General features: G+C 49.5%; 2 protein-coding genes across 10 annotated transcripts in view; one reads left to right on the top strand and one right to left on the bottom strand.

Moving 5' to 3' along the window:
• LOC139048971 (kinesin-like protein KIF19) overlaps positions 1 to 25,022 on the bottom strand; it is a 214,136-nt gene that overhangs the window by 145,560 nt on the left and 43,554 nt on the right. The window lies entirely within an intron of this gene.
• On the top strand, positions 2,388 to 23,968 carry LOC139048539 (neprilysin-1-like). 4 transcript variants are annotated; one of them, XM_070522942.1, is made up of 9 exons: positions 2,388 to 2,516; positions 8,021 to 8,369; positions 10,314 to 10,558; positions 12,288 to 12,471; positions 13,471 to 13,599; positions 15,229 to 15,492; positions 17,679 to 17,920; positions 21,189 to 21,402; positions 23,283 to 23,968. In XM_070522942.1, exons 1-9 carry the CDS (start codon positions 2,431 to 2,433, stop codon positions 23,841 to 23,843), a joined length of 2,274 nt encoding a protein of 757 aa, XP_070379043.1. In that variant the 5' UTR covers positions 2,388 to 2,430; the 3' UTR covers positions 23,844 to 23,968. The 4 variants fall into 4 exon arrangements, with proteins under 4 accessions (XP_070379043.1, XP_070379044.1, XP_070379046.1 ...); XM_070522943.1 differs by lacking the exon at positions 13,471 to 13,599; XM_070522945.1 differs by lacking the exon at positions 21,189 to 21,402 and having other exon boundaries at positions 23,283 to 23,749.

Raw genomic sequence — 25,022 nt, 5'->3', positions numbered from 1 at the left:
TTTGGGACGCAAGCGGAGATGACTGAGCGTGAACACCGAGTGCAAAATATTATTTTTTTTTCGTGCATTCATAAATGGTTCCCACCTAAAGGAGAGGGTGTTGATGATGATACCTTCAACAACGGCACAAACCCACTGTGAAGGATATGCTATGAACAGGGTGGTATTGTAGCAAGACTTATAAATGAATGTATGAAGGAAGCCATTCATCAATAAAATAAAGTATCGCTTATTATGACATAGCCGGCCTTGTAAAGAAAAAAAATAGAAGAAGCAATCATTAGAACTAAAAGTCATCAATAAGGTAAAGCAAAGGATTTGCGGAAAAAGAATACCCTCGTTAGCTTGTTACTACTCTAGCTATTTGACAGCATACTCTCAAGATTTATTCTCTTTCATTAAAATGCAAAATTTACATACCGGAAAGAAATGAAAATCGGCAACATTCCCTTTACCTTGCTTCTAGAAGTCTTCTTCATCTTTCTATTCCTTTTTTTTTTGTCTATCACACAAATCGAGGCTGACACAGAGAAGTACAGATACAATGACACTGTGAACCATTCTGGATAAATATGAAGCACCTATAAGTACAGGCGATTAAAACTTGAGGCTCTTTCTGAATTCGCTATTCGTACCATCACAGGGCAACATGTCGGCATCTGCAGCTCGTTATTTGTTTCGCGGCGTGCAGGTCATTAGTGCCGTTCACCCATTCCTTCGATCGTTAACTGATTCAATGACTCACTCACTAGCCAGGTCTGGGGACCCGTCAGTGCCTCGCGAAAGAAACAGGGGAAGCAAGATGTCCGATTGTGCCAGGAATTCTGTATTGAGTTGAACTCTGTATGGAGTACTGAGTCGCCGTAACTCAGACACGTCTCACGGAATAATCTTTTTTGGGGGAATTACGTATGTACTTAATTCCTCTTTTTATGACATTTTTATGCACATAGTGTACGGAATATCTCTTATTCGCTCCTGTCTACCATATCGCAATATTAAGCACACCATAAGTACGCGGGACTCTTTTATTTTCCTCATAAATTGTTTTGACGATTGTTACTGCTTATGTGTTACAATAAGGTATGGAAAACTGTGTAACTGCAATGCCTGTTAATGAGTCATGCTTCTAGCTTTAGTGTAACACCTTTAACCGTGTTGAGTATGGGTGGTAGCAAGCAAATGTGTACATATGATATATTTTACTTCGACTTAAGGGAAGCCCACCTTTACAACCTCCAATCGAAAAATTGGGAGGATGCTTAAGCTTCGCCTTCAAGAGTGGAAGGTGATACCATTAAAAGATCCCCGACTGCTGCTCACGCTTCCCGGCAACTGCAGCTTATGTAACCGTAATGTTTGCTGGGAAACGCTGCGCCGAACGCTACGCCCGAAAGCGAGCTTTCTGGTAGAAACGGTTCAGCACAATGCGTTGGCGGGCTAGTTGGTGCGAATCCATGAATACCTTGTTTAGCGCAAAACAGACACAAGAAAGACGCCAGGACAAGGTGCCTTGTCCTGTCGTCTTTCTTGTGTCTGTTGTTTTGTGCTAAACAAAGTATTCATGGTAGAAACGACACGCGATGGATGGATGGATGGATGGATGAATGTTATGAGAATCCCCTTTGGAACGGGGCGGTGGGTTGCGCCACCAAGCTCTTGCTGTCATACTGCCTAATGCCCTACCTAGGTTAAACAAGAAAAAAAAAAGCCACTATGAACTCCCACAAACAAATTTTCCGATCCCCTATAGGAAACTTTGCTTTTGTACGTCTCTGTTTTTTGTCGAGTCCCTACTTTTCTTCTACCAATCCTCCAATCGCCTCTCACTAATCCCTATTGCGGCCATGTTTACTTTTTCACTGCTCTCGCTGAACCAAAGAGCTTTAAGGAGGCTAGTGGTGCCTAAATCGACCTCTGAGCAGACATCTTCACCTTTTAATAAATCATGCAACATAGTTTCCTTAGCTTTACCGCAGCAAGCACACGCTTCGAAAATAAATGCGATGTGGTGGATGCGAGCGCCATCTGGAGGTGTTGCAAGGAAGCGGGCCCCATGGCTTCCGAGATTGGCGCAAGCAAATGTTGGACGCCATGGTCGCCCAATGAATAGTAGAAATGATGGAAAAGGGGTTTGTGTTTGAGTTTCTGCGTAACAGAATTATCTTTTCTCGTGTACTCGAATTACAATCCGACGCTATTCTGTCTGTATATTGAGTTTAGATTATACTTCACGCTTTTATGACGCATGTTTCTTTGAGGAATTCAATTAGTTCAGTAACATCTCTGAGCCACTCGGATGACTTGCGTGGTTGTGGTTCGGAATGATTTTTCGCGAAGCGACGTCCGATGTCAATATTGAATTGTTTTTTTTTTCTTTGCAACATGGGACCTTTAGCGCTGTCGCATTAAAAGTGAGGTAACCTAATCATGCCAAGAGGGAAGACGAAGAAGATGAAATTGTCGAACAGCAGTAGCGGCAAAGCGCAAAGCGAGGCGTCTACTCTTGACGACAGGTACTGTGCCTTCATTACATTCTGAAGTTTTGCTACAAGAAAAAAAGATTTGCAAACAGCGGCACTTTTTCTTCTGCCTAGAGTTCCGTTATGCCCTGTATTTGCGAAAACGCGCGCGTGCGTTGAACTGCCAATTTACTTCAGGATACATCTGACGAGCAAGTGAAAACAAATTATTTTCTTTGCTTCACTCTCCCCACTTTGAGAGTGCTGGCCGAACATGGGTCATATGGTCGTGTGCCATTGGGTGTGCCTACTCTTGGTCAATACTTTAGAATGGGAATGTGGGACTGGAGCACAAGGAATCATCATTACCATCATCAGCTTATTTTTATGTCCGCTGCAGGACGAATGCCTCTCGCAGAGATATCCAATTACCCATGTCTTGCGGTAGCCGATTCCAACTAACGTCTGAAAATTTACTAATTTCATCACCCACTTATTTAATTTTCTGCCCTCCTCGACTGCACTTCCCTTCCCTTGGCACCCATGCTGTAACCCTAACTGTACACCGGTTATCAGCCCTACGCATTACATGGCCTTCCCAGCTCCATTTTTCTCTCTTAATGTCAACTAGAATATCAGCTATCCCCGTATGCTCTCTTATCCACACCGATCTCTTCCTGTCTCTTAACGTTACGCCTAACATTTTTCGTTGCATCGCTCTTTCCGCGGTCCTGAACTTGTTCCCGAGCTTCTTTATCAACCTCCAAGTTCCTGCCTCGTATGTTAACGCAGGAAGAATGCGATGATAGTACATTGTTCACTTCAACGACAGGGATAAGCTTCCAGTCGTGATTTGGCAATGTCTGGCCAAATCACGATAAGGCATAGAAGATAAGAGAGATAAGAGAGAGATAAGAGAGAGATAAGGCATAGAAGCCTTATCTAAGGCTTCTATGCACATATGTACATTTACATAAATGCATGTACGTGTATTTAGATGTGTGGCGTACTTCTCTGCGCTAAACCCTTCTCGTCAACATTCTTCCCTCAACAAGCATCGTACGTCGCCCTCGTCTTCGCGACACAGACGACATCGACAGCTGCAGGCGACGATGCTGGGCTGGTGTCATCTGCTGCTGCTGCTGCTGCGACTCTGAAACTGTAACAAGTTTCGCGTCATTTAGATTCCAACAGCACGTCGGATCTGCGTGTTCTTTAAAGCCTTTAGATTGCTTGGGAGACTAGCCGCGATTTCTTGCAGCTGTCCCACTGTTTTCGTGGGCCAGTCGCGAAGATGGTGCAAGATAACACAGCTGCAGAAACTGCACTGTGGGACGCCGTGCCACCGTGCCGTGGTACCGATGGTACCGGTGGTACCGCTGGTAATGGGAGCGCTGTCGCATTCTTCCCTCGTGGCTGCTAGCGTTTCGACACGCTGTCGTTGAGACGCTGCACCTCTGGTCGAACACGCTGACTCTGTCCTTTTACGCGCTGGGTCTGCAGCGCCCGCAGGCGGTCTTAGAGGCTGCAATGGGTTCCTAACTGGCCCTTGAGGAAACGGTACTCGAAGTACTTGTTGGCTCCCTCGTACTGGTAAGGGACGGTGGCGAAGGGAAGCGCCGCCAATAACCCGCGGTGCAACATAGTGTCACAAATAACCGCATACTAAATCGTGCTGAACATAATTTCGGATAGCAACCGGGATTGGTTCTTTTAGTTTCTTTCTTTCTTGGGGGTTAGGAGGTGGGAGGGGGGCGAATGAGAGAGGGGCGCCGTTCTTGGTGTCAAATTCTGTTTACCGCGTTCGCCAGTCTTTGCGGAGACCGGGGAAAGGTGTGGGCAAAGACCACGTGCTCTTCATCGATCATGATACAGACGTCGACAGTTCTGCCTAGAGCGCCAGAACAGCGCGCTGCGAGACGAAAAAAAATCAATACTCTCGCGTTTGCTGCTTCGCTTAAAAACAACGCTTCGTGAGCAACGCCAATCACCTAGACACGTAAGCCACAGAGTCTTCAGCGCGTGGACCTTCACCGCCTTGGCAATTGCTTTGGCATTACTCTTTACTTGCGCTGTAGCGCGTTGCACGAGCCCTCTAGGTGAGTGTGGAGGGAGTCTGTAGTACGACGGCGAAAAACATAATATGCCGGTGGCACGCTGTCAACTCCGACGGCGTTCAGCACGGAACTCCGGCGGAAGCGAATCGAGCAGGAAAAAAATGCCGAGGCCGTTGCTGGCGCGACATCCTAATGTTATGCACGTGCCAGACATCGAGACGACGACGTGTTGCCCTTAGGCGCGCAGCCACGCACGTCACACAAGGAGCGACTCGTCGTTAAAGGAGGCCACTGTCGCGGAACTGGCGACGTCGATTTGCCATTCGCGAAAGGTCCACGCGGGCGAAACTATTTGCAAGGGGCTAGAGTGCACAGACTTAAACGCGCGGCGCACGCGAGATTTCGGAATACGAGATCTGTTTGTCGAAATGACTCGTGGAGAGGCTGTAGGCAAGGGTAGGAAAAGCGATTGGAGAAGCGGTGGCACCCCGCGTAGCGCAGGATGCGTGTGCTATGCTATGCGGGGCCAGAACACCGCCCCGAAAAAATAAAAAATTGCTCCAAGAAGTTTTGACGCATACACTTTGTATACGTGGATCGTATAAAAAATGGCTATCGTGTGAATGCGACCGCATAAATGGCTGTCCTCATCTGCAACTCAGTGTGGACGGATTTTTTGGAAGCTGTATGGCGTTCGAGAATGGGTCGCGGAAATCCTAGTTGTGCGAGGTTTGCATTCGGAGCGAAAACTCCGAGAAGTGGTCTCTAACCCATTAAGGCTGCCGCAGAAGACCTCTGACCAGTTCACTTTTGCATCATCATCATCATCATCATCATCATCATCATCATCATCATCAGCCTGGTTACGCCCACTGCAGGGCAAAGGCCTCTCCCATATTTCTCCAACAACCCCGGTCATGTACTAATTGTGTCCATGCCGTCCCTGGAAATTTCTTAATCTCATCCGCCCACCTAACTTTCTGCCGTCCCCTGCTACGCTTCCCTTCCCTTGGAATCCAGTCCGTAACCCTTAATGACCATCTGTTATCTTCCCTCCTCATTACATGTCCTGCCCATGCCCATTTCTTTTTCTTGATTTCAACTAAGATGTCATTAACTCGCGTTTGTTCCCTCACCCAATCTGCTCTTTTCTTATCCCTTAACGTTACACCTATCATTCTTCTTTCATAGACTTTTGCATAGACCATGTCTTATCGCTGCGTTCTAAACGAACAATCTTACCAAAAGAACAAATCCCGGCGTTCCCTGCATACACTGCGCGATGAACACACTCTTCAACGAAAAGGGGCAAGGTTCATGAAGTATGAAAAATATTTTTTTTAAGAATTCCAGGACGCCTAAGCACTCCTTATGAGTCGTCAATGCGAAAGCATTATGTCCGATTGAACGCCGCTGAGCCTTTTCTCGAGTGTTTCGCTGCGAGTAAAGTGCTACAGCGGCACATGCTTGCCGAGCCAGCAACCAGCAGCAGCCTGCGGTGCTAACGCCGCTTGCCACCGACGTACCGCGCGACGAAAGACTCTCTCCTCACGCAGCACCTGACGCGTTCGTGACGTGGCGTCGCAGCCAGCGGGAATTCAAGGGCCGTTTCACTGCTCCAGACGATAGACGCAGGCTTTTTCGCTCAATGAGCCATTTGACGCTTGCGCATCAATAATAACTAGCCTCCTAAATCGGGGGATGAAATCACCGCGCCCGCTCTCGTCGCGCCGAAGTGACGTCACGTGATCCCACTTTCGACGCAAGAACTGTTGCAGCGCCGGCGCTTCTAGAGGTGGCCATCGCGCCCTCTGATTACTTGTAACGTAACACACGAGGAAACAAACACATTCGCTGCAGTGGTTCAGACCAAACAGTCACTTTAAACGTGACAAACATTCACTCCCATGTTTCTTCGTGGAAGGAAATTAAGTGTAAAATGCTGCCTTTTAATATAGCTTGATAATCACCAGAAATACACGCTTTCATACGGGCATTCAGCCGACTCATAATGAATTGGTTGAGGCATAACATGCTTAACAGCCTGCCAGGATACTCTGGTGGTTAATTAAGGATTTCATGAAGGTTTGCTCCTTTCGATACCAATAGAAACAATGACGAATTTACTGACTAAACTACAATCACAACGCCAGGAGCATTAGCCACCTTTATTTGTTGTATGCGGCATAGATTGGTATATGGGTTAGGACCTCTCAAACGGAACAAGCTACAGTAGCCTATTAATATATAGAACTCTCCAGCTGGCGCCAGTTTTGCTTTGTGTGATAGAAAGATTGAAAAGTAAATTTAGCTCCTAAATGGAACAAGGAAGCTGCTTGCATAAGTTCGATGGATGGTGTACGTTCCTTACATCTGAGCACATCAGGAGCAGGTGCCTATAGTACATTAAAAAGAAAAAAAAATGCTATTTTTTGCTTGGCCAACTTGACTGTTCAGAATGCATGACCGGAATATTTCTGAGGTCTAGGACGCACCGATGCCACAACGTGGACAAAAAGGGTCTACACTCGCATCTGCGGCAGTGAAGGGAAAGCTACGGAGGGCCGGAGTTTCAGCCCATGCGTTACTCGTTTCAATCCACCTGCGTTTGACAGCGCTTTTTGGTTCCTTGGAGCAGACGCTGAATCAGTGGCTCTTCGACGTGCGACAGTTTCGCATTTGTCCAAACGCGGAAAAGCAAAGCAGAGCAATAAGTCAAATTTATTCCCTTTACGCCTCATCAGTGTCGAGCTTCTTTCAGCAATGACGCACTTCCAGCGTCAGTTTTTCTTTAACTGACGTTTTTTTAAACACTGTTGCCGACCCTCTGTGGCGTCACACTGAACCACAACCGGCGGTGTTTGGGTACGAAGTTGGGAAGTGGAAATTAGTCCTACGTTATTTTTTTAACGCGCAGGCATTATGTGCCCCACTGAGCGAAAATCCGTTGTAGTCCGCGTGACCGAAACATGGCGTGACCAAAAATGGCCGACCGCGCAGAGTAAAAACACGTAACAAAATGCTCGCACAAAATGCCCCGACCAGTCCCACTAGCAACATTCTGCAGTATATTTTTCTTAGGGGAGCGGTTGGGGACGAATCTTACCCACATTTTTTTTTACTTGTCACCGACTATAGGGGTTGTGCACTGACGTCATCGAAGCCGCCATATTGTTGCATAGCCAGCACGGCGCAAAGCTGCGCGTTGGCACCATGCGCTTGTCTCCAGTAGCACAGAGGAGGCTGTGAACAGGGGAGGTATTCTGCAAGAGTCCACCTAGTGGACATGTCCATTTCATCTGCTTCTGAAGTGCTGATTGGCTATGGCGCCTTGTGCTGCAGACGTGCAGTGCAGCCCAGCCAATTAGTACTTCAATAGCAGACGAAATGGACATGTCCACTAGGTGGACTCTTACAGAATACCTCCCCTGGACAACAAAATGGCATTCGGTGACGTCACGTGCATACTCTCTATAACGTCCTGCATTTCGTGCATGGCAGCGTTGGCCGTCCGAGCGACACCGGCAGCAGGAGCGGCGGTTCGTCGTCGGGCGTCTACTACGCCCGGGTTCTCCTCAAGCGCTGGCGCTGGCGCTGCTGCTGCACCGGATCGTGTTGCGTCGCCGTGCCGCTGATCGTGGGACTCGTCGCGTACTGGGCGGGCGGCAATCAGAACGCGCCCTTCTTCAGGGGCGGCCGCCTCAGCGGCAGCACGCTGGTCGACGTGTCCGAGCAGCCTACGCTGCTGGCGTCCCTGAACCGGTCGGTGGAGCCGTGCCACAACTTCTACCGCTTCGTGTGCGACGGTTGGCTGCGGCGGGCGGGCGAGAAGCTGACCCTCGTCGAAGAGGTAAAACTATGACAGTGCTCGCTATAGAGCGACGCGAAAGTGCGAAATAATTTGGATTACGATCGTGAATCGCTCCAATGCAATGTAAAAAAAATGGCTGTGGCTTAGCTAAGGTTAAGCCCAGGATGCGAAGCATACTAGCCTTTATTTTAACGCGACAGCGTTAAGGAGCTCGTGTCGCAGAAAAGCCGGTGTCGTCGGCGTCGGCTCAGGCGTGCGGCGCTTGCTCAGGCGCACATTTCGTTGTCGCGCCGAACGCTGCGTTGCTCGACGCTCACCGCGTCCGATGCGGGGCGCGTAGTCGCTGCGCCGTAGCAAAGCCACCTAGAAACAGTCTCTGTAGCACGCTGCAACCTTCGCTTCTCATTCTAACGAGCAGCTCTGTCTCCAGGAGGCATCTCACCTCGTGAGTGTCTAGCAGAGGCAAGCGCAGCTGCTTATATACCGCCGCGACGCCGCGAGCGACGGCGCGAGTTGGAGCCCCGTTTCTCCTCTGTCGTGACGTCACGGTGTCACGTGGTATTGAAGGCGACACCGCCGCGCCTGAGGAGCTGGGTTGAGCTCTAGTAATATGCTTTGCATAAAAAGATAGTTGTGCTGTAAGCACAGACAGTTGTCAATGTAGGCGAATGGCCGAACGCTTTCAGAAAACTATACGCCTTACTAAAGCAGTGGTGCGCTTGTAGGAGCACCATTTTTACAGCGGAGCTGTATGCCTCTACCATCCAAGGAAGTTTTCATGTCGTAAGCAAAAAAAAAAAACCCTCCCCATACATGGACCGATCCCGGAGATAGTGCAATGTCGGGCTGACCCGCGGCGGAGGTGCAGTTCGCCATTAAGGGGCCCACATAAATAGCTTCGCTGGTCATCCTTCACAGAGTGGAAGAGCACTGAGGTTTTTTTCTTTCTCTCTCTTAGGTTCGGTGGTTTTACGACAACCCGCGCATTCAAGAGTGCATCTCGAATATATTTTTATTTTACCTAATTTTTCTAAGACCTCCCTGCAATCTCCCCAATCAGAGGGCGTCCGCAACTATTAGGCACTGTGGAATGTCGTATGGAAATTGCCGCAGTGTACGTTGCCAGGCCCTCTTTTAGAGAGCCTTGCGACCAAGGAGATTTGAGGGCATGTGCAAGGCGAGGCCTCCCTTTTCCTGGCTGTACACCCGCGAAGAAGGCCGAGTGTCGGGCTGGGCGCGTCCGGCGCCATTGTTTAACCGGTGCGTAATCGTTGGCAGCGGCCTCTATAGAGAACCCTCGACCTTCCACAGTCGACGCTGACAATCAGCTTCGAATATAGTATACTGCGCTGAGGTCTCTACAGCCGCGCTTACGTGAATGCGGCGGTAACTTGTCGCATTCCTTAGCTCATCAACGGTAATTATGCGACTGCATTTACATGTGATGCATTTCCCTCAGTCAGAAACGAGCTGAAGCCGCTTCCGGCGATTTGGATTCCGCCGTTAAGTGAGGCATAGCACACGGCGGCAGCCCTCTCTCTCCTTCAAAGCGATACGCCTGCGTTTGCATGCACCGCCCGAGGAGGAATGAATCCCTTCCCCCTAAAACCCATTAAACTTCGTAAAGTAGCGACACGCTTTTAAGAATGCCGCCATCTCCTCGCGTGCTCTGGCCGATGCCGCGTCACTATTGGCCTAATGGCATCACGTGGGCCCTTGCGCCGGCTTCGATTGTTTACAGTCGTGCTTCAGCGCCATTTTCGCTCGAGCGGTGTAGGCGGCGTAACGTCGAGGAGGGAGCTTGAAAGAGAGAAGAAACGAGGAGGAGTGAAGACAGACTAGACAAGTTCATACACTACTCACCATTCCCGAGGTAGCGGAAATGGTGAATCCGTCCGTCCGTCTCTCTGCTTGCTTGCTTGTTCATGACGTGCCGGACGTAAACGGCAATACTAAAATCTCGCCACCATTCGCCCAATCCAGCTGGCTCTGACAGCACGGAGAAACGCGGCGACGCTCTTGAGACACGTCGAGGTGCCCGTGGTGGGGGAAATGAATGCCGTCCACAAGGCGGCGCTGCTGATGCAGAAGTGCCTCCTGCTGTCGCGGCGTCCGCCGAGACCGGAAGTGCTGTTGGCGTTCATGGCCAGCATGGGGCTCACTTGGCCCCAGCCAACGACCATGAAGACGTCAGGCCTTATAAGCCTCATGGTGAACATGTCGCTGAGGTCAGTAGGAAGTTCGGCTTGTCAATCAATCAATCAATCAATCAATCAATCAATCAATCAATCAATCGATCGATCGATCAATCAATCACTTAAGCTTTAGGAAAAGAAAATTCAGATGTGAATCCCAGCACGTCATCTCAAATAGAAGGAGGTGTTGCAGTGACATGAAGTCTGTTAATTTATAGATCCAATAAGCTTAGGTTTCAAGAAGATGAAATTCAAACAGAAAGCCTAGCCTGTCCATCCCAGTCAAGGGAAGCTTTACAGTGACATTTAGCCAGTCAGTCAGTTGGTTGATCAATTACACGCTGAAGCCAGTGCCAGAATAATAATATATCGGATTAATATAGACGAATTGTCACTCCCGTGACGAATCCTTTGAGCCGAGTGAGGAGAAACGTAATCAGGCAGGCTCAGTTTTTTTGTGTGTGTGACAGGCAGCTGTAAACAAAGGACCAACGACTAAATTTACTTCGAGCGTCCAATACTCGTATGCCACTTGCTTCCGTCAGAATGACTTAATCGCGAGTCTTCCCTTATATACTTGTTCCAAAAGTGAACCTCATTACGCTGACGTTAACGCGCTTGAGTTGCATAACAGCCCCCCACCCCTTGTTTTTTATTGCTCACATTGTGCACATGGAGGGCTGCATGGGATTACAGCACGCTCATCGCACAGCGCGTATTCTACGCGCCGACGGACGGCCGTCGGTATACGCTGAAAAGACTAAAGCCCCTTAAACATCGTAAAGTAGTGCCACGCTTTGAAGAATGCCGCCTCCTCCTCGCGCGCTCTGGCCGAGGCCGACGCCGCGTCGCTATTGGCCTAATAGCATCACGTGGGCCCTCGCGCCGTGCATCAGCGCCATGTTTGCTCGAGAAGCGTCTACGGAGTGGCGAGGATCGCATGTTGGCGCCGTTGCTACGCGCGAGCACTGTAGGCGCCGCCACGGTCGAGGAGGGAGCGAGAAAGAGAGGAGAAACGAGGACGAGTGAAGGCGGAGGAGGAGAGTGTCGCTACTTTACGAAGTTTAAGGGGTTTTAGAAAAGGCGCCTCAAGTACGCCCCTTGTGGCCGGTCTGCTCATTAGAAGGCTCGGTTTAATTGGCAATCTTCGCCGTGGTGGCCGGGTGGCGTTCTGCTGCCGAACAGTATGTTGAGCGTTCGATTCGCGTCCTGGCACCGCGCAATTGTACGTACGAGAACCCGGTGTGTGGCAAACAGCGTATAGACCATGCTTATTATTATTCTCTTAGCTGAGATGCTTGTATCGGCGCTACTATAGCGTGCGCTATAACAGTAGCGAGCCTTCGGCTTTAAGAAAAATCCGGTCCCGTGGCTTATCAGTCTATACAACGCCGGAACAAAAAGGCATGTGTCGAAGTTTTTTTCGACGTACGGAAAGTGTCTTTTCAACGTTTTCAGATAAAAGAAAGGCGCTCAATGCCCCGAGACTAATACTTTTTTTTTGTGTATGCCTAACGGCTATAACTTGACTTGTAAGACTGGGATTATATGTGCAGAGGTAACGTGCTGAAAACATTCACACTTCTGTTCCAACGCCCTCCGGACACTCATCCCTGTTACCGTACTCCCGCTAAATTTAGAGGGCTACGTCAATGGGCTAATGTGGAAGCCGTCCAGGGTGTTACGTTCGTAAACAGCGAAAAGGTCTATTACACCAGCGTGGCTGTTCTCTGCATTGTCGAATAACTACTCTTTATCGCAGCTGGGACCTGAACGCCATCTTCGAGCTGCAGCTGCTGCCGACGCCGAGGGCGGCTGGCGGCCGACCTCGCTGGTGGCTCTCGCCCAGTTCTCAGCTCAAGTCTTGGCGCCGAGAGCGCCGGAATCTCGGCCCGGAGTACCTGACGCGAATACGACAGTACGTAGAAGGCTTCTCGGACGCTCGGGTGAGCCAAAAAAAACTCTTCATTTATGGTTGTGTGGGATAAGAAAAGAGCAGATTGGGTGAGGCAGCAAACACGGGTAAATGACATCTTAGTTGAAATCACAGAAAAAGAAATGGGCATGGGCCGGACATGTAATGAGGAGGGAAGATAACCGATGGTCGTTAAGGGTTACGGACTGGATTCCAAGGGAAGGGAAGCGTAGCAGGGGGCGGCAGAAAGTTAGGTGGGCGGATGACATTAAGACGTTTGCAGGGACAACATGGCCACAATTAGTACATGACCGGGGTAGTTGGAGAAGTATGGGAGAGGCCTTTGCCCTGCAGTGGTTGTAACTAGGCTGATGATGATGATGATGATGATGATGATGATGATGATATAAGTTTGCGTATGCCTTCGAATAGAGTTAGTTGTGAGTTCAGCGCTATCCTGTGTGTTCCTGCCTTCTGTCTTCGTCACATTGCGCTGCCCCTTCAATATGTTCATTTGTGGCGTTTGCAGTTGGTAGCAGAGACCCGTTAGTAACAGTGACTACCTTGTTTTAGTGAGTGATTCGATACTAACTCTAGCGATGCAGTTATACCGATGTAGTAAATAGTGTGGCAACTATGGCAGGGTACAGCTTTAGAAGGCACCGGCATGCGCCCCTCGAAGGTGGATGCACACGAACCTCCGCCAATGTGCGCGCACTCTAGACTGACGTCATGAGCCGGACGGCCGGGTGACCCCGCCCACGGAGAACAATGGCCGCCCGCGCTTCGAACTGGGCGGAGTCGCGTCAGCGGGGCTATTTCTTTAGTCGCGGAGCAAACGGCTGCCGCGCTTTGGCCATCTGGACGGGGCTTCTCCTGCCATCTTAAGTTCTACCCGAGTTAAGAATTCTGACTACAAAGACCACTTTCTTTAAGAGTCGCAGCTATACCGCAAAAAGCGTTCCCTTGTTTTGATAGACGCGGGAACTTGTTGAGTTGCAGGACCTTTGCAATCAAGGCAACTCTGCAGGTCACCAGATCGCTGGTGGAATCTGTATTCGAGGCCGACGACGAAGTGCTGCGGATGACCAACGTCTACAGAAGTGGCGGAGAGTCAGGGACGATCAACGAGCTCGCCCAAATGGCACCCGGGTTTCAGGCAAGGCTTGAGAGAATTCGAGAGGGACGGCCTATTGAACGTTCATCAATCGTGTCACTGACGGGCTCTTGCAAATACCAAAGCTACGGAGCGAACTATGAGGAACGGCGCATAAGTGGTGACAGGGAGTTGCGGAGGACATTATGTGATTGCAACTGCATCAGGTTCAGTAACCCATTCAACTTCACTGACGTACTGGTACGTTTCCGCGTATCTGTCCTGCCGTGTTCCTTTTGACATTCCTTTTGTCAGATAAGAATGTGAGGACAGCATCGATAATTGTCATTATCCGTGTAATTTTGTCATTTCTCCTCAACCAATAATAGACCGTTTTCGTCATTTTATAATGCTCGAGAAAAAAAAGACGACGCTGGGTGTGCCTCACCCCCCTCCCTAAAAGAGAACCTGATAATCAAACGATTAAGAGAAAGCTTTAGATGAGAACGCAGACAACGTTATACTCAGCACCTCTTAAGTGATTTCGGCTAGGCTATCTCTATTCAAATAAAGAAAAAAGTAGAATCTGCCGATTGCAGGGTCTCGTTGTTTTATATTTTACAAAAAATGTATGAAGGGGCTTATCTCTTTCTTTTTGCTACAAACGGGTGGATGACCATTTTTGGTTTCATGAACGCTCCTAAACCTTGCGAGCTTAAGCAGAGTCAATTTGCCATGTTTTCTGCTTTGAGTTCTCGACTAATTCAGCCTTGCTATGTGATCTGCTATAGCCTCCTCGACAGTTCGTTCACATGGAAGAGCAACCGCACAGAAAAGGCTTTGGCCCCCTGTTCGCCGTACTGGAACGAATTTTGTTTTTCAACAACGAAGCTTTCTACGACAAATACCTGTGTCGGGTTTCATTCGTAGCTTCAGGGACGTGAATCTTACCATTTTGTCAACCAGGGTCTGGTAGACGCAGACGTTCCCTTTGTTTAGCTGGCTGCTTCCGGGTGAGTGACAACTTGTTCTCTATTTTGCGGAAACTCGCCACAACCTGCGGGTTTCTGCAGAACGGATTCGCCTAGTTGTCCTCCGAGATTTGGAGCTGTGCCCACTACCGGATCTCGGAGGCTACGCGTAGCCTCCGAGCCACTGTAGCAGGCAACTGCCATCCTCCGTGTCGACTCATTAAGAATGATGATCGAGCGACAGCGTTCGCAGACGTGCAGGGTCTCTTACCCTACAGCACTTTTTCTGCGAAAGGCTCTGCAACCTGGCGCTAATAAGCGATCCATATTCTGCTTGTTCTGGTAAGAAGTATGATAGGTGTAACGTTAAGGGATAAGAAAAGAGCAGATTGGGTGAGGCAGCAAACACGGGTAAATGACATCTTAGTTGAAATCACAGAAAAAGAAATGGGCATGGGCCGGACATGTAATGAGGAGGGAAGATAACCGATGGTCGTTAAGGGTTACGGACTGGATTCCAAGGGAAGGGAAGCGTAGCAGGGGGCGGCAGAAAGTTAGGTGGGCGGATGACATTAAGACGTTTGCAGGGACAACATGGCCACAATTAGTACATGACCGGGGTAGTTGGAGAAGTATGGGAGAGGCCTTTGCCCTGCAGTGAGCGTAACTAGGCTGATGATGATGATGATTCTGCTATACTCTGCATGTTGTGACGACGCAGACATCCGCGTGGTTGGAGGCCCTCAACAGCGTGACGCGCCCGTACTTCAAGGTCCGCGGAAGTGACGTAATCGCCGTGGCCAATGTGCGCTTCCTGGTGGCTCTGCAGCGCCTTCTGGAGGAAGTGAACGCGCAGAAGCCGAACGTGGTTCCCATGTACCTTAGCTGGTACACGCTGCGCAGGCTCGCATGGACCGTCGCACCGGATGCTCCCGAACTGAGGCTGTCGAGCGAACCGGAACACGAGTACCGGTGCTTCAGCGCGGTGAGATTACCAGCCTGAATACCGGCGCAAAGAGCAACCGAAAGAGAAAACGATTGGCTTAACGTCGAGCGACAGGAAGACAGCATTGTGCATTGCAGATCAAACGTAGGTCTCACCGCAATTATATATACTTGATGACAGTCGCCGAAGAGTGCAGTACAAGCTCGGTGCACCAAACTGCGTTGTATCTACTTTACGTGCATGCCTCCGAGATCCGAACCATAGTCATAGTGAGAGATCTCGATATTCAAAGTATGCCTCCGCCATTCCGTCATACAAAAGACAGAACGTAATTGGCGGATGCATTTGTACAATTGTCTTCGAGTTGGCCAACGGTGTTATCGACAACGGTTATCGTTGAAATGCAGGGAACCAAATGAACTTGGGCAGGTCATGTAAGGTTTAACTTTACTCACGCACACAGGCAAGAAAGCAAACATTTTTGAAAAGAAGTAATGAGAATGCAACAGCAGTAGAATTATGGGCGAGCATAAATAGTTAATGAGTAATAATATTGTAAGGGACTCATCAAAATACTAATTTAATGTTGAATAAAACCAAGGTGTGTTTATAAAACACGTGTAACTCGTTGGATGTATAGTGCGGTACATAATTGGACGTTACTAAACAAAACGCTGAATCACGGTAATAATAAGTAAAAAAAATCAACAAATTCCGAATTCTTAGCATTCAGGCAACTAAAGCCGAAATCAAGATATGTATATCAACAAAATCGGTTCCAAGATAAACGCAGTCGTAGAGGCCAGAAGATAATTAAGTGCTGTCAACTGCAGTCAGCTGACGCGAAACAGGGAAATCGGAGATAGCCGGGAGAGACCACAGATTTCTACACAGAGGTTCCTATGGGGAACTCTGACGACCTTTGAGCTGCATTCGGAATATGGGCCTTAGATATGGATTTGTCTGTTCTTCATACTTGTCAGTTCAGGTGTTCATGTGGCCTGGCTTACTACGCTTTATGTTTGTCTGCTTCGAAGCAGTCGTATTTTTCTAAACACGGCATGGCAACGACTCTACGCGTATACATGTTTAACTATTGCGATTTCTGGCATTTACAACTCGATATTTCGTTGAAGTACCTTCAATCTGCTAAGTCAGGAAATCCGTTCAAAAGCCACAAGGACAATGCTTGGAAAAAAATTGACTAAAGGCTTAGCTTGGTTAAGCCTCGAAAATTGCGAAAGCAATAGCCTTGGCTGCGCCTTGGTTCGGCTAATGGTGTGGACATGGTTGCCCTTTGTTAAACTTATGGCTATACATCATCCGACATAGCGCAAGGCAGCGCGCCGACCACTGCGAGGAGCCGAGCTGTAGCCCCATTTATCCTCCTAGCGTGACGTCACACCAGCGAGCGCCCTCTCTTGGTAGCGCCGCAGCAGCAGCGCGTAAGGCTTCGCCTCCACCATCGATGCCGCGAGCTGGGGCCCCGTCTCTCGGTCTGCCGTGACGTCATACGGTCACGTGACGCGCAGCTGTGTAAGGAGGCGCCACGGCCACGGATGGGCCGAAAGTGCGAGCGGTATTGCTTTCGCAATAAAATTACCGCGCCGGTTGAACCGCCACACCTGCGCTTCCATCGGGGCCGACTGATGCTCACTCCATACATGTCCCGCCGTACACCGTCCGTACGCGTGCGGACGTGCGGAAAACAGCACACGTCGCACGCAAAGGAAAAGTTCTGGCTTTTTTTTTTACACAGCTCGTGCGGACCCAGTGCAAAACCGAAATTTGTGCATCTGTATGTGACATGCGCAGTTTTCAAGACGCGCCTGCGCCCGTGCTCGTGACATGCGGAAGACAGTGGTGAAGGCCGTACGGATTGAGCGTGAGCCGGACTTTAGATACTGGCGTCAGAGAATCTTCTCGTCAGTTTTCGTTTTCCAAGTGGACACAGATTAGGCTGCTGCTCCCGACGATGATAATGATTCCCCCAACACGTCTCGCACAAAAGCCTCGTTTGGGATCGCTAATCCAACGGATTCTGAAAGACCGGAACTGGCTTCCCGGAACCTGTCCCTTAAGTGCAAAGACGTTCATTCTCGTGATCTATTAGCTGACGTCGTGTAAACGCAAGTTCGCTGCCACGATCCTCTTGAAATCCGTTCGGACTTTCAGGGTTACCTTGAGGGTTTGAGGAACCTTCAGGTTCAGCGCGCGCCCCGCAGGTCCACGAGCTCATGCCGCTGGCGGCAGGCAAGCCGTTCGCGGACGAGGCCGCCTGGGACCTGGCCCTCATCGAGGAGCTCTTCGAGGCCTCGAAGCGATCGTACCGGGAGCGCATCGGCCGCAGCACGTGGATGGACGAAGCGGCGCGTCGGTTCGCCGACGACAAGATACGCCTCGTGCAGGGCGTCGTTCCCGCGCCGGCGCTCATCTGGAACGCGAGCGCGTTTGCACGCATCTACGAGTGAGTACGTAGCCGCCAATGATTCATCGATCGATCGATTGCACGGCCGGTTATTTATTTATTTTACCAATACAATAATGCCACCCCTTGGCAGGCCCAGGCAGGAGCGGCAATAGAGAATGAGAGAGAGAGAAACGTTAATTAAACGAAACAGTGTCCCGAGCGAGGCCGGGTATCACCCTAAGGTGGGATGGCTCCTTAGTCCAGGAACCCTCTGGCTTTGACTGCCCTCTTGGCCCTGGCGACGAGTTGTCGCTGCTCTTCCAGGTCCCCGAGGGTTAGCTTGGCCTCCCACGTTTCGAATAGGTCGTTTGCTTCTATTGCTCGTTTTGCGTGCGTTTCTGGTTGCATTTCGCTGCCTTCCTCATGACCTACCCTTCCCCTACAGGAATATGGGGGTAAGCGAAGCTTGTCCTGAGTGCACTGGACTTTCATCACAGTTGAGTAACCTACGGGTAACGGTGCCGGACTGCTTCGGTCTCCCACTCCCTCAGAACGGGATCTTCCGTGTTGCTGCCGGATTGCCTAGCTACGGCCGGCTCTGAAGGCGTGTTTATAGTCTGGCGTTATCGGCACGCGGGTGAGCGTCGGAGCGCGTTGGCCGCGTCCGGTTACGTTGGCGGCGCCAGTGCGTCGAACTATCGGTCGAACTATAGGCGGTGTTGTTCTCGCCGTGGTGACGTAACGTGTGCGCGCGCTCACGCTGCGTCGGACTATATTTAAGCCTTGATGGCTGGACCGCGACGCGGCGGCGGCGAGCGCTTTCGCGGGCGAGTTTCTGGCCGCTGCTCGTCGAAGGCTGCCGGGTCCTTGGGGGAACGCACAACGCTCGGCCGTCACATCCGTTTTCCGAAAATGAACTGAACCCAAACGATGCCGGCGCAGTGCGCGCGATACCCTTTCCTGCCCTTTACCTCCCCGGCGGAAGCGAAACGGCTCTGATTGGTTGCGCGCGTGGGGTGAGCGCGCGCCTATGCAGCTGGAATCCTTGCTAATGACTCACACTCCGGTGCCGGTGCAGCTGTCAACTCATCAAACCACCCTTTCCCGCAGATGTTCTGTTCTGGGAGCAACTGGGTCCTTGGGTGACTACATAGTCACCAAAACTTATGAGCAAATACAAGCTTCGCTTTAAAAAGAACATTACGTCCACAAGAGTGACTAAGCATGCGCAATCTTGAATGCCCGTTTCACACAATGACGTGAACACAAGCGTGGCGAGCCGAGCAAGTCATGACAGCACCTATGAGAGCTCTCAGTGCTGCTTGGTACTAGGGGTGTGCGAATATTGAAATTTTCGAATACGAATCGAATACGAATATGGCAAAAAACTGTCTTCGAATATCGAATCGAATATCGAATATATGTGTACCATTAAAAAAATTGCAAAACGAGGTAACAATAGCTTTATTACCCTTTTAAAAATAATATTTCATTTTACGAGGCTGCTTCAGGTTAAAGATGCACTCATTCTAGGTAATGCACTCAGGTAATGTAAGGTAATGCTCCGTCAGGTAAACGCTTGTTACAGATTATCGCGAAGGAAAATTGACTGCTCAACATGTTCAGAAAGTAAAGGCTCTCTATGCACTGTGACAACATTGGTCCAGGTAACATGTTCTAGGTGCATATTTTATTGCGCATACTTACAAATCCCGAAAGTACATCATATATTGTTATGAAAGAGCCCTAGAATAAAGCTTGGTAAAAAAAAATCGAAACTGATCATGTCTCATGGCCTTGATGCAGATAGACTGGGACAGAGCGTACACATTCTTAGTAAGGTTCGTTACAGCACTTAAGATCCCAGTGCTGTAACGCTGTGTCATCGTTTTGTACCTTCATTTGTCCTTGTTTTGTGTTGTGATGTAACGAACCTTACTATGAATGCCAACCAACTGGCCCAACTTGCCGTCTTGATGCAGAGCATACAGATAATGAGCCGATCATGTGAAGCTCTCAGTGAATAAACATGTTCTTAGGAGAATGTGGAGCAAGCGTATAATTCGTTAATTGCTAAATTATTCAGTCTGTCCGTATATATTAGCCGTTTCGACCATTATTCGGCCGTCCTCGAGTATTCGGGAATTTACGAATATGCATTTCTCGAATCGAATACGCTTCGAAATATTCGATTCGTATTCGAAATTTCGAATATTCGCACACCCCTATTTGGTACTGATTCATCGGATAAATAAATAACGAAATAAGTAAATAAATAAATAAATAAATAAATAAATCGGTTTAACGTCCCAAGAGGAAACAGAAAAAAGGAACGATATTGCAAAGGCGGAAAGGTCGACCTGAGCTAGTATGCCGTGGCGTGCTGGAAATGATAAACTTGACAAAGACAGGAAGAACGTATGGGTATTTACGTTAAAAACGTGAGGCAGTGGTTTCTTTTAAGTGCCGACTTCAGTCCGGTGCTCAGCAAATAACACTTGAGCAAATAATGCCATCGCTGTTGCTTTCTTTCTCTCTTTCTTTCTTTTTCTCTCTCCCTTCCTTCTTTTCTTTCTTTTTGTGGCCGTGCCGTCAAAACGGTGTGGCCAAAATAGCAGCTTCAGGTAACGCATAACTTTCTATGCCTGCAAGGCAAGCACCCTCCGCTGTGGCACACACTCAGGCCAGCCGCAAAACACGTTCTTCGGCACGTGGCATTGTCCACACTTCGTTCCGCACAGGCGTTTCATGGCAAACAGGGTGGATATGCAGGATGCCGCAGAGGTGGGGCCCCGAAATGACGTAGACCATCTGGCTGCCTTTAATATGCGCGCCATCGGGTTAAATACAGTCGCTCATTGTATTTCCGTCAATTTCGTGGTAGGAGCCCGATCTCACTGGGAAAAAAGTTTAAAAAAAAGCTTTCCTATTTTTAATTTATTTTTCTTCTATTTCGCACCAGACCCCCAGCGTCGGTACACGGCAGTGAGTGACGTCATGGATTTCAAAATATTTTTGCTCTTATTCGGGGCCGTTCTGGCGCGATAAATACTCTCGAAGCTTGTTAAACGGAATGTAAATAGAAAAAAAATGATTCGGGTTGTGATTAGCAAATTGCCCGTCCACAACAGTGAAATATGTCACTCTTAATTACCGCGACAATACGTTTGATAAGCTACAGAAGGCATAAGAAGGAAAGAAAGGTGGTGGCATCGAGGCACTCGATGACCTCCTCTAATCGAGTCACTCGATGACCTCCTCTAACCGAGGCACTCGATGACCAACTTTTTCTCTAACCAAGCTTCGTGCGTCTGCGCACATGCAGCTGCGTCCCGCAGAGCCGAGAGCTGTTCTTCTTGCCGTCCCTGTTGGAGACCAGGCATTGCAAGCAGCGACTGCTTCTCGTCACGGCGGCGAGCGGGCAGACCTCGGCGGAGACGATCACGTGGACGTCCCCCGCGGTCTACCTGGTGCGCTACCTGGACGTCTACAACAGCGTCGCCATCATGGGCTCCGTGCTCTATCCTCCCGTGCTTCAGGCGAGCGAAGCGAACTTGCATTACGGCTGATAATAGTATATAGAGAATCGGCTCTGCGGATTGTTTGGTTCCTTTACAGGTCATTGATCGTTCATTCACTCGCGAAAGTTTTTCCTGTCAAATTTCGTTTCCGCGTTGTCTCTTACTATACAGCGCCTTTAAATCATTGCGTTTCTGAAAAAGAAGAAAGAAGTCATTAGTTGGGTTGAACTCCCCAAAGGCTGCACTGACGCTGTATAGGAGACGTGGTAATGGAGCGCTTCTGAACAATTCTGTCAATTCGAAATTTTACGTGCACATAACAGGAAGCACGTCAACCGCTTTTTTTTTTCATTTCACTCACATCGAGAAGCGGCAATTGCGGCCGTTGCGGCGACCTTCACTTCTGCGTAAATCCGTAAGGTGAATGAAGCTTCGTGAAAATGGAAAAAAAAATCAGCCTCCATCACGTTATAATACCAGGAGGATCCAGAAGAACACGTATAAGTTAGGGTTTCTTAAAAAGAAAAAGCTTCGAAGTTGAAAAAAGATCATCCTGGTCAGGGAGTCAAACTCGGGATCACCTCCTTCTCGGGACTGGTCTCAGCTAATTAGGAGCGTGGGAGTTGGAAGAGCGAGGTAGATTTGACCGACAATTCAAACCGTAGAAACGATCGCTATGTAGGAAAAGGGTTCTGCGAAAATGCGCTGTTGGTGGAGAAGGTTTCATCAAAACGCAATGGAAAAAAAAATTGGCTGTGGCTTAGCTCGGCTATGCCGGATATACGTAGCGAAAGCTGAGGCATAGCATGATTAGCCTTGGTAAATCTTGATTGCAAGTCCAGGTTAGTCTGGTTGTCTAGCTATGTTGCGGCGTTTAGCCAGTCGTTCGGCGCGCTGTTCGTCTGTTTACTGGGCGATCCGTTTCCTCTTCATCTCGTTCCGATGTCGATTCCAGGCCTCCTCCTACTTATCAGAATTGTCGCTATCCATACTGCCGCCTCAGTGGTGGTTGCGGCGCACACGAGCTCTCCTTTTCAATCCTCCGACATGTTATCAGGCATGTTACACAGCTGGCGAAGCGAGCGGAGGCGAGCGCAACGACGAGGAATTCGTGCGATGTCATACCAAACGGCGGCGGCGAAAGGCGCGGCGCTACGCAGCGGCGGAACACCTGAGGCTCAGCGCTACTAGTGGCGCATGCGCAGTAGTGACTAGGGAGCAAGAGAGAGAGAGAGAAATATCCGCGGCAAGGCGCCCGGTGTGACGTCATGGGCCTCCTCAGAGCACCGCCACGGCGAAATCGCAAGTTCGCGGCCAGTAAAGCTTTCACTTAAAAAGAAAGTCATCCACATTAGGGAAAGCGAGTAGCTGCGGCTCCAGCCATCGCCACCAATAATTACGTTTCATGTCAACTGCTGGACAAAACCATTCGCCAGCAACCTCCATCTGCCCCGGTCTTGCGTACAGCCCATTTTCATCGCATACCTGCAAGTTTCCTCATCTCGTTACGTCACCTATAATCCATCGCCATTCACGTCGGCGTTTCCCTCACCTTGGCACCCATTCACCTGCCCTAACAGACCACCAGTCACCTGACCTACGCGTTACATTTTCTGCCCGATTGTACCACCTTTTCAACTTCAACTGGAACATCGGCTACACTCGTTTATGCTGTAATCCATGTACTGCTGTCATCTTGCTGTCTCTTAAGGTTACACGTACACTTTTCCCGCTGTACAGTTGCCCGGTCTCTGATATCTCTTCTCAAGTTCCTCTGTCGCAAATTTCGAAGTCGCATATAGGTCCGCGTGTACTGCTTTACCAGAGACACTTCGCAGAGAAAGAAAAGCCCGATCACTTTGGTAAAATAAACACGCTCTCGTAATTATGGCTCGCAGGTGTCCGGCGACCACCGCGACGTGTTCAACTACGCCGGACTGGCGTTCCTCTTCTCCCGGCTTCTCTTCGGAGCCATCGACCAGCGGGGAAGCCTTCGCGACAGCACCGGTTCCCCGAGACCCTGGTGGAGCAACGCGACTCGCGAGGGCTACTCGCGGGCCGTCCGATGCTTCGAAGACCTGTACCAGTTCGACGCCCGGTTCATCGGCGACGACATCGGCGCCGCAGTGGCGACCTCTGTCGCGTTCGCCGCGTACGAGCAGCGCCTCCGAGACCAGTACGCGCGGAACTCGGGTCTCTGGGCGGGGCTCCGGTGGCTGACGTGGCCCCGGTGGCTGAGACGGGCTCGCCTGAACGAGTTCGCCGACGACAGGGCGTTCTTCATGAACCAGTGCCTCCTGTTGTGCTCGCGCAGGGCCTCTCGGCTGTACTCGGACGGGTGGATTCCGGCCGAGCAGAAGTGCAACTTGCCGCTGAAGAACAGCCCGGACTTCTGGCGCGCCTTCGGGTGCAGAGAGGGAGACGCGATGAGGGCCGAGAAGTCTTGCGAGCTGATTTGATTCGCGCGACCGCCTTGTGCCCGCCGCGTTCCACATTCCAGTATTCCGTCTGTTGAAGTGCTTATAGCTCTCGTCTAGCATTTTGCATGCGCACGCACACAAAAATAAAGAATAATAATGGCGTCTTATTTTGAGCATTCCTTTATGTTTGTGTATCAACATAGGGGACTGAGCTGTAACATTTCATTCTTATTTAGGAACATGATTGCGCATTGAATGCTATGGTTTGGACATCGTCTCGAAGAAGACGGTTCCCGTGGACACCGGACAATGCAATGAGGCCAAGAGATTTTGTAAACTTGACGCGACGCAGATGATGAGATTGGTGCGCCGAGAAGGTTCCACGGGAAAGTTAGTGTATACAGTATTCTTTTCAATATCAGGCCCCAATGACATTTACGCTATAATCTCTTATCTACAGTGGTTGTAGATGTTCAAGAACTCCAACGTGCAAGTTCCAGTGGTGTTCAAGAGCTCGGTTTGTTGGAAGTACGCGCACAATCAGGGCTTCAAACTACAGCCTTTGTTTACGTGTGTAGCTCTAGCGCTCCATATTGCACGACCAGGATGAATTCTCATTCTAGGACTTTTTCTGAATTGACGACGTTTACACCGACGACAGATTTTTTGTTGCGCGAGAAAAAGTCATAATGCACTGTAAATATCGTAGAAGAAACACAAGACCGGACTGTGCATGCACAACTGAACACCCTTGGAGACATGCAAATGCTCTATTCTGGTGGACTCCATTAGCAGCAGTTCGTGCCTCTTTCCGCACTTGACTGCATTTCCAAGTGTTTGTGTTTTACTAAGTGCGCTTAAGTTATTATTTTCTTGTGTGAAGAAGGCTGTCTTAAGGCGTAGTATACAAAAAAAATATTAAATGACTCGGTTCTAAGGCTTGGCAAAGTGAACCTACGCGTCACCCTCGAGTGCGACGACTCCTCAATTCAGGGTTAAATTTGAAGCCAGCAATCACGCGCCCAAGAAAAATTAGCCACAACTCCCTTCTAAAAAAATAGAACAAGAAAAAGGCTTGCCTATACTGGACTGGTAGTACGTAAGCAGAGGTATCATTTCTATAGGCACCTCGATGTTCGCGGTTTTTCACTGCCAAAAGTGCGCGAAATCGGCCGAGTAGCACTTCTGCCGCGAGTACTATCACGTTGCGTATATAGA

Source organism: Dermacentor albipictus, chromosome 8 (assembly GCF_038994185.2).
Source record: "Dermacentor albipictus isolate Rhodes 1998 colony chromosome 8, USDA_Dalb.pri_finalv2, whole genome shotgun sequence".
NCBI classification, from domain to species: Eukaryota; Metazoa; Arthropoda; class Arachnida; order Ixodida; family Ixodidae; genus Dermacentor; species Dermacentor albipictus.
The sequence above is the reverse complement of the archived record's forward strand: the minus strand, read 5'-3'. Positions and strand labels throughout refer to the sequence as shown.

Excerpts from the sequence above, each read along its gene's own strand:
- LOC139048539 (XM_070522942.1), top strand. The coding sequence starts at position 2,431 with ATGCCAAGAGGGAAGACGAAGAAGATGAAATTGTCGAACAGCAGTAGC. Across the intron at positions 10,559-12,287 it reads ATGGTGAACATGTCGCTGAG|CTGGGACCTGAACGCCATCT; the intron begins GTCAGTAGGAAG and ends TCTTTATCGCAG. Across the intron at positions 17,921-21,188 it reads GCGTTTGCACGCATCTACGA|CTGCGTCCCGCAGAGCCGAG; the intron begins GTGAGTACGTAG and ends GCGCACATGCAG.